This window comes from Amphiprion ocellaris, chromosome 15 (assembly GCF_022539595.1).
Source record: "Amphiprion ocellaris isolate individual 3 ecotype Okinawa chromosome 15, ASM2253959v1, whole genome shotgun sequence".
NCBI lineage: Eukaryota > Metazoa > Chordata > Actinopteri > Pomacentridae > Amphiprion > Amphiprion ocellaris.
In genome coordinates this window covers 11,430,794-11,440,276 of record NC_072780.1, presented here as the reverse complement: position 1 = coordinate 11,440,276, position 9,483 = coordinate 11,430,794, and the positions used below count along the sequence as shown (strand labels likewise).

The 9,483-nt window shown below is 38.4% G+C and overlaps 1 protein-coding gene across 1 annotated transcript; it reads right to left on the bottom strand.

Moving 5' to 3' along the window:
• Positions 1-375: 375 nt before the first annotated feature.
• Positions 376-7,540, bottom strand: polr1f (RNA polymerase I subunit F). The gene is made up of 4 exons (XM_023278085.3): positions 7,203-7,540; positions 5,444-5,585; positions 5,036-5,244; positions 376-1,617 (listed from the first exon to the last, which is right to left on the bottom strand). Exons 1-4 carry the CDS (start codon positions 7,502-7,504, stop codon positions 1,122-1,124), a joined length of 1,149 nt encoding a protein of 382 aa, XP_023133853.2. The 5' UTR covers positions 7,505-7,540; the 3' UTR covers positions 376-1,121.
• Positions 7,541-9,483: the final 1,943 nt, after the last annotated feature.

The window sequence follows — 9,483 nt, the reverse complement described above, 5'->3', positions numbered from 1 at the left end:
CTTTAGGCAGCTTCCGATAAGCTCTCCGACTCTTAGCACCTCACAGCTAATTAGACTCCCCACTGAAAGGCAGGGGGGATTTCTGTGTGTGTGGAGGTGGGGGTGTAGGTAAAGAAAACACTCCGATCTTTAGGCCGTCTCTCAGCACTTTATCACTTGACACCCGCTGGTCGGCATTAAAGAGCTTATTGCGGGAGAATCTGGCATAAAAAAACAAGAAAACTTGGGAATTAATAATTATTGCACAGGGATGTAGTCTTCCTCAGAATCAAACCAGAGTTGTAGAAGTAGAAAGAGAAATGCCGCAAACCGCTTTGTCTTTGACTTAAAAAAGTAGTGGTTCTTGGAACATATGAAAATAAAGAGCTCTTTCAGTGGGATAAGAATCAAATGTTTATTTTTCATTTCATTTGGTTCTCAGTCAAAGAAGGCAAAACACACATCCAGTAAAGACAACAGGACGTCAGTGATTGAGCGATAATTATTCATCACTGCTCTGTTTGTCACTGTGTCTGATACATTTACAGATGTTTAGAACTGTATCAGGCTCCTGGCAGACTTTTATGAAGTTAAGGTAGTAACATGTTTCCCACCTGTGTTGCTGTAATCCAGTCAATTTATTCAAAAACTGTCTAAATAAGCATCTTGAATTGAGTTTGGCTGCATCAGTTGTCTGACAGCTGATCAGGAAAAACCGTAGAAAAATGGTGGATAACTAATGATTAATTTTCATACTTAAAAGAGAAAACTGTCTCTGCTGGCCGCATTAAAAAGACAAAACTGAGCAGTTTTCAGTTGTGGGTATTTGTGTCCTGGCTGGTGTGGGCGTATGCAGCAGTGTTGCGCCACCATCAGGCAGAGTCGAGGAATCGCAATCCAAAGGGAAATGGCCTGTCAGCTCTGCTCTTATCCTCTCATTTCTCTGCTCTCCTGCACGTTTGATCTTCTGTTTAAATGAATTTAAAGGAGCTTAGAAGAACCCAGTACGATTCAGAAATCTTGCTTTCCAAAAAACTGTGTTTAATCGTGAAGGCACATCAGTGTATTCCTCTGGAAACATCATTGTCATTAACGTTGTCGGTATCGCCTCATCTAAACAGAACATCGATCCACTATTAACTTCAAGTAAGCTGCTCAATATCACTTTTCCTCTTCTTCTTTGATTTTTTGGGTTCAGGATCTTCACTAAGTCCCGATGTGTCTTCATTTGCAGTTTCATGCTTCCTTTTCTTGCTTGGTTTGTCACTGATATAGCCGCTGGAGTCACTCCCGTGGACCTCCACTCGAGAGAGCTCCATCTCTTCCTCCTCTTCTTTCAGGCGTTTCTCCTTTTTCTTTTTCTTCTTCTTTTTCTCGCCAGCTTCATCGCCGTTTGCCTCGTCCGTAGTTCCGTTGAGCGCTGCCGTTGCACTGCTGTCCTGCTGGCCAGAGGATACGCTCACTATCTCTTCCTCCGTTTCCTCCTCTTTCACTTTGTTCTTTTTCTTTTTTTTCTTAGGTGTGCCATCAAGAGAATCCTGGGTGGGTTCCGGTGTTGGTTCTGTGTCTTGTGGTTCTGTCTGTTCTTCAGGAACAGTGGATTCTGAGCTCTCACCCATAGCGAGCAGCTCCTGCACCCTGAGACGCAAAAAGACAAAAATACAGCGATCAGTCAAAGGTGGAACCACACACTGAAAAGTTTGGGGCTTTTTTCGAAAAAAAAATTATGCATCCTGTTTCTACTGACAAAAAGCTTAGTTACAGTGCAAGTGTTTGTATAAGTTACAGTATAGCCAAAACATGAAATTGTTTTTATGGATGGTTTACAATTAATAGATTCTTTTTCTCTCTAATTAGACTATTTGAAACTGTTAATACTACATGTCTACCCCCAGTAAATGCTGTATGTGCAAGATCAACAAAAGAAAAGCGTAGCAAGTAATTAACCTTGTATTTAATATTAATACTATTAATGAATGAATTGTCATCATTATTATACATACGTACTCTTTTGTCCCCCTGAAATCAGACTGTACAACTCATCACTGACTGGTCAGGGGGGGGTTGCAGTCAGGATCACACTAGGACTGATCCAATGTGGTTGTTAAATGTCTGCACCTTATGTAGTTTACTACCACTGTTTTCTTACTGCATAAATCACTGTGCCTTTAAATGTGTAAATACTGTATATTGACTTTTAATACATTTAGTATTCTACACATTTTAAATTAAAAGTGTTGTACTTACAGTGTCGTAGAGCAAGATTTTTTTTTTTTTTTTTTTTACAGTATATACTAACCTTTAATGGGAATGTTAATCTGGTTACTAACCTGCCTGTTTTGTCTATTTGTTTTTTGTTGTTGTTGTATGTAAGCTGCTCAATACTTTTCATTTCCCTCTGGATTAATAAAGTATCTATCTATCTGTCTGTCTGTCTGTCTGTCTGTCTGTCTGTCTGTCTGTCTGTCTGTCTGTCTGTCTGTCTGTCTGTCTGTCTGTCTGTCTAACTATCTATCTATCTATCTATCTATCTATCTATCTATCTATCTATCATAAAGAACTAAAGTTACCAAGTTGCGGTTGTCGAGTTGCAGTTTAAGAGAGATATGAATCACCACTTACAGTCAGAACTTTAAAGATAAAATCAGAGGAACAACAGGATGCAGAGATTTGTGAGTTGGGCTTTAAGTAGTGGATCATAACTCTACCACAGTCAATCTACAGGCCAGATCAACCACCCCTAGGCTGCAATTTATTTTTTGTGGACTAAGAAAGGTCTTGAGTACGCTATCTTAGCGCAAGCTTACCAGAGAAACCGCATAACAGGTTGTTTGTGGTCTTAATGTAGTAAATCTAGCAAACGTGGTGAGTCTTTCACTGTTAGTCATTCCTTTAAGTGTTTCTTTAGTTTAAACTAGGGCTGGGAGTTTAATGCGTTAATTTTGACGAATTAATTACAGCAGAAATAACGCGTTAAATACATTAACGCATTTAATCGCACCTTTCTCAGTTCCCTAATTTGTGGCACACCGGTAATAGTGATGAACACTCCAGCCCAGTAGGTGGCGCTAATGAACCTATAGTCCGTCTGCAGCATACATTTTATGGTCTGCAGTGAAGAAGATACACAGAAGCAACGTCAGCACACAGGAGGTTTGGTGAACAGTGAAGGAAGATGAGACTCATTGAGCTTGTTGGGAGAAAAGTCTTCTTTTAAAAATCCTCCCGATGACAGCTTGGATAAAAGCCTGGTTGTTTGCAAATTGTGCAACAAAGAGTTTTCTGATCACTGCAGCACTTCAAGCCGACGGTATCACCTCAATGTAAAACATGTTGCTGTTAGCACCAGAGCTAACGTTAGCTACGACAGTCCTGCTAACGGTGTAGCCATCCCATAATAGACCACTTTAGAAGAAACTGAAAGTGCTACAGTTTACAAAAAGGCATACAATGTTGAATGTAATCGCTATAATAGCATCTTGAGTTTGCAGTAATCTGTGAATGTAGCAGACAGATGGAAAATGCAGATACATAGAAATGAAGCAAACATTTTTGTGGTTTACGTTTTTACACTGCCAAAGAGATGCAGCCTCGCCAGAGTCATAAGTTAAACCACAAAAATTTTTGTCTTTTAATAACTTAATTATAAACTTTTAATTTCTGAAAAAATATTTTTGTTTATAAATAAAAATGTATATTCCTAAAAAAAGAACCATCAAAATGACACCATTTATCAAACCCAGAAACTATGAAAACAGAATGAATCTGTGGATTTTCAACTTTCTGAAGGTCCCTGAACTACTTATGCTTTTGTTTCCATACAGTGGAAAAAAACAAACTAAATCCAGGCTTTAAATCACCCAAATCATTTTTTTTCTAAACGTCCCATTTTAGAATTTTATTAATTTTATAAACTTTAAATTATACACATGTATATGTCTATTCATTGATTCAACTGTCAACCAAAATTTCTTTGAATTGAAAATAATTACTTATTGTGTCAAATATTGCTGTTTGACAAAAATTTGATTAAATTGTGATTAATTAATTACAAAGCCTGCAATTAATCAGATAAATTTTTTTAATCGCGTCCCACCACTAGTTTAAACTGCAGGAGTTTAGTGCTGCCACTGAAAAAATAAATTCATGATGACCAAAAACAACTTCATTGCATTTCCTGATATTTTTCCAGCAGAAATAACCCAAAAAGAAAACCAATTCAAAAGCCAAGAAGTGTGGCTGTCACAGATAATGAGTTCAAAAACAAGAAAAGTTGAAATATAAAGCAGACACAATGATTCTGATGACTTTGAAAGTCTGATAGAAGAGAGTAAGCGAGTATTTCATACACAAAATACATAAATTTGGGTTTTTTCTTTATTACCGTATTTTCTGCACTATAAGGCGCATCGGATTATAAGGCGCACTGTCGGTTTTCAAGAAAATTAAAGGCTTTTAGGTGCGCCTTATAGTGCGGAAAATACGGTACTGTAAAATACAGGGAACTTTCTTTATCACTGTTATTGTGTGAGAGACAGCACAGGAAGCACATATCTCAATTTAGAAATTCAAATTCAAGCCCTGCCTTAAAGGAAAAGCTCATGTATTTCAGCCTGGTGTATTTTCCTTCACTGTGGCTGTTGTGGCTCTAAATATCATGCTAACTTTGCACTCCTTTGTAGAGGTTTGTGTTTTAGTGGAGGACAATTAGCATGAACTTCCTACAGTTCCCCAGAGAAGGGTGTGCATGACATTGATCACTTTAAACATTTGCTTTCAGATTGAAAACACAGAAATTAGCTGCCAGGAATGGACATTTTACAAACTGCATTACATCACAATTACAGCCACATTACAGAAAAAGCCAGGTTGAAATAACTTGTAATTCTCTTTTAAATAAATATAAATTTCAACCTAAAACCTTTTGATTTTAATACTTTAAAGTCGCTGACTATAAGTGACAGTGGCTAGAGCATTATTCAGTATGATGAAATAAAGATAATCCTGATTAGTTTTTGCATACAACCCATTTAAAACACCACCACTGCACACTTACCTGGTCCTGTCCATCCGTCCTCTGATCAGCAGCACTCCTGCAGTGTCAGCATCGAGCGCAGTCACTTCAAACTCCAGCTCTGCCCCGATCCTCGGCCCTGCGTCCCTCCAGGTTTCCACCGAGACCAAGTTTGGTTTGGGAATGCTGGCGTTGAAACAGCCGTGCACCAGGCAACCCACGTGGCTTACTCCGAGCTTATTCACCTTACCCTGCAAACAGAAACATAGCGGAAATGAATGAATTACTCTAAGTAAAAATAGCAAGATGCAAGTGCTACGTGACCTTCATCCAAGATTCAATGTATTTTTAAACTTCGAGGAAAACAAATCCTTATATCTGACATCTCCTCGCAGACACATGATGATACTATAATCCAATTCAACTAAATAATGTAAATGTGAGTCTCACCAGCAGTTTTTGTCCCTTTTTGGGCTGAAATAGAATAAAGTTGGCTTCTACGTCCATGTGGATGTAGCCGCTGTCATCGTAAATGTCTCCATGCTGGCCCACTATGCTGATGTTCTCATAAGCTAAAGGCACTCCTCTCAATCTGTAAGACACAAATACAACGAGTTGAGCAGCTTGGTGTGATGTGACTTGTTTCAGGATGAAGACCAGAATGTGAACATGAGCAATGGTGACATCACAGAAAGTGCAACATGAAGTAATATTATGAACTCAAACAAAAAAAACCACACGGTTCTCATTTTCTATGACTGACATACAACAGCAGTGTGCAGTCTTGTTCAATAAAAAGACACAGAGTCTGTTGATATTTAGGCTCTGCATGTGCACAGCAAAATAAGAAAGGAAGAGAGAAGAAGGAGAGAAACACCAGAAAGGAAGATATGATTGGGACAGAAATATAATATGGAAATATTTCAGCCACAGAAAGGATAATGCTGACCCAAAACAGGTACTGTGTCGGCAGGGTTTTGCAGTTGTTGCCACCACAGGAGGCAACACAACTCTTTTGTTTAACCATTTAAATCGACGAATGCAAAGCCAGATCTGAATGTCATTCAAACAGAAAAACTATTATGGATGCCTTTGACAGTGTTACACCTTGTAGGATAGGTTTCAAATTGCTATTTTAAGACATTTTTTAATATATTTTCAATGAAGATGCATTCCTTTACAAAATCACACCAATCATTTGAGAAACAATAATTCATTCTAAATAGATTCACAGAAGTCATCTGGTGAACTCTTGTATTTTCAGATAGTGCACAACATCGATCAGCCAAAATACTACGACAACTGACGGGTGGAGTGAATAACATTGATTAAATTGATAGTGTTCTGCTTTAAAACCTTGGATTTTGGCATCCATGTTGAGACTTAAACACCCAAATGAACGCTCCACAACAAGCACACTCCCTCATGCAAATGGTAATCCCAAATGTCACTGGCCGACCCCCGCAGGAAAATGCATCCCACCACATCGCAAAAACATCTAACAATCAGGAACATCCTGAGGAACATCACAATTGCCCAAGATGTTGATTTGACCTGCAAACTTCCTAGACCCCATTCTGATAAGCATCAACAGGATGCAGTGGAAGAAGTTTGATTCCCAGAGGCCCCACTGCACAACCCAGAGTACCCAAAGAATCCAACGTCCTTGTGCCAGACCCCATAGGACACCCTGAGACACCCTCTTGTCCAGGCCGAATGGTTGAGAGCATTTTTGACCAGATAAGGGAGACCAACACAATATTAGCCAGGTGGTCATAATGTTATGCCTGAGTGGTGTATATACATTCAGAAAAACGAAAATATTGGCCATTTTATTAACATTTTTCGTCACTACAAACCCAATATAGGTCAGGATCTAAATAACAGATCTAAATACAGTGTCAAGTATTGCAATGAGCTTGTTTCCGTTCAGTTAAACAGGAACAAATGACAGGGAGGTGCATGCATGTCCGATAATGGATCTAATCTGTTATTTTGTGCGCTAAAACTCTGCTAACCATCGTTTAAAAGGCAAGTGACACCTACATGAACACACTGCAGACGAGCTAAACTTTTAATGATGTTAGAAATAGTTGTCATTGACTGTTAGCCTGTTTCTGTGCCTGGTGTCGGTGCAGTTCAACTGAAGTCGACAGAAAGTTTACACGGTTACAGAAGCGTGTCTCTGCCTGGGTTTGCGTTTAAATACCTCTGAGAGAACCTGAGCAGTTCAGCCTCCAGCTCCTCCTGGATACCTGTCCGCTTCTTCTTCAGGTATTTGGGCGGCAGGACGACGTGTCTACGGTGTGTGCTCCTCACCAGACACGAGTAGGGCGCTGACAGCAGCTCCGAGGCCGCGGCGAACGAAGGGATGACAGACGGGACGACGCCCGCTTGCGTACCCGGCACAAGAGCCCCGTCGGCCGGTTGGAACGGTGCGCAAGCAGCGGGGAATTCTCCGGACATTTTCACATGTTTTGGGTCGTCTTCAGCATGTTCCAAGTTCGCCATGCTGTTTGGAGAGACAGGAAGACCAACGAGAGGCGATTTCCGCTGTGAGGAGCGTTGAAGAGCTGTTAAAAATGAAAAACCTTTGCGTCTGTTGCCCCCTGCTGGAGAGGAGGTGGAACAGCAGCACCGGAGTGAAACGGCAATAAGGAAGAAATTGATTTAATGAATTTAAAATGCACAAAGGTAACCTTGTGAAGTACAAAGGCATGTTATCTTTAAAATGACAACATTATGCTATTTATCAGCCATAAACTGTACAATAAACCCCCAGAAAGAATCGTCACATTTTTAACTTTCTAATGGCCCTTGAATATATCATTTATGATGTGAGGTTCCATCAGAAAAACTAACCAAAAATTAGTTAGAAATTGTGATATTTCATAGAAATCACTTCATTCTGCTTTCTACATGTCTCATTTAAAATTGTGCTATTTGTTATTTAATTATTTGTTATTTAATTTTCCCTTTTATTAAATAATTTGTGGAAATCTAACTGTGCCAGGCTACACAGAAGACAGCAACAAACAAAAGAAAACAAACAAAAAACAAAACAAACAAACAAACAAAAAAGCATAGAGTCTGAGAGGGTTGATGACCCAATCTCTATTTTTCTATGATATATTTTAATTGATATATTTAAATATTCATATATTGATGCTTTACCGGTGTTTTTAGAAACATAAATATGGATTATGCTACCAAAATGCTTACAAGACTTTTATAGTCTCTAGTTATGATAATTGAATCCAGACTCCATAGTTTAAAATGTGATACAGTATCTATAAGAGTTCATTTCAGTGTCATTTTGCTGGCTAACATAACACAGATGCATTTAAATGTAGCTGAATGGATTCCAGGTGGCTTTTAGTCTAAATAATTCATGTTCTGTAGTACATTCTGGGTATGCTCTGAGACACTATTTTATTGACATAGTGTCTAATTTGCAAGTAAAATCAAGGTCTGCAAAGTAACTCCAATTTAAGATGAGGGGGCAGGGGATACTCTGGATAGGTAATAAGGCCCTCACATGGCCAACACAAATAGACAGCGATGACTCTCATGCTGACAGTCAGTTTAGAATAATCAGTCAACCGAACATGCATGTTTTTAGACTGCAGGAGAGAGCATGCAAACTCTGCATAGAAAGGCCTCAGTCAGCTAGCAGGTTTGAAACCAGAAACCTCTTGCTGTGAGGCAACAGTGCTATAACTATTGTAAACTCATAATTATGATAGTACAAATTCTTATCTGGTATAATAAAATGGACTAAAAATCAAAAGCGAAGTGCAACAAGGCTTCAGAGCTGTGCTTGATTTACCACATTTTAGCAGTGTAAGCAAGGATATATGAGGAAAAATGTTGGGTTGTATAAGAAATTAAGTACACAAAGCCTCCAGGATTGCTGTTAGATTTGTGCTAAGGCTAAATGAAATTCAGATTCAGATTCAGAAAACTTTATTTGTCCCCAGGGGGCAATTTAAAAAGGCATGTATAGCAGGCAGTGTAACAATGACGTTAGAAACTGAGTAAAAAACAAGAAATAGAGATAAAACATATATATATACATATATATACATATATGTGTGTATATATATATATATATATATATTTTTTTTTTTTTTTTATTCTTATTATATGACTTGTTCTACACGTGTGTGTGTATATATATATATATACACACACACGTGTAGAACAAGTCATATAATAAGAATAAAAATAAAACGAAAAGAAAGGAAAAAAAAACACAGCTTAGACATACTAGTGTAAATACAAATGAACAATGTAGGTGCAATATGGCAATGAGGTAGATACAAATTGCACATATCAAAGCAGATATAAATTGCAGAATGCAAAATGGCAGAGTTCACAGAGGGTCCACAGAAATTTAGTTTTTCTTGGCAATGTAAACTGGTAAAAACATGGCTGTAAGATGAATCCTGTTGCATTACCTGAGATAGTTTCTTTAAGACAAATGCCTT

What these genes read in the sequence shown, in the direction of transcription:
- polr1f (XM_023278085.3), bottom strand. Translation starts at nt 7,504, where the DNA reads ATGGCGAACTTGGAACATGCTGAAGACGACCCAAAACATGTGAAAATG. An exon ending in CTGCTCAGGTTCTCTCAGAG is followed by an intron (nt 5,586 to 7,202) that starts GTATTTAAACGC and finishes TGTGTCTTACAG; the next exon opens with ATTGAGAGGAGTGCCTTTAG. An exon ending in AAAAGGGACAAAAACTGCTG is followed by an intron (nt 5,245 to 5,443) that starts GTGAGACTCACA and finishes TTCTGTTTGCAG; the next exon opens with GGTAAGGTGAATAAGCTCGG.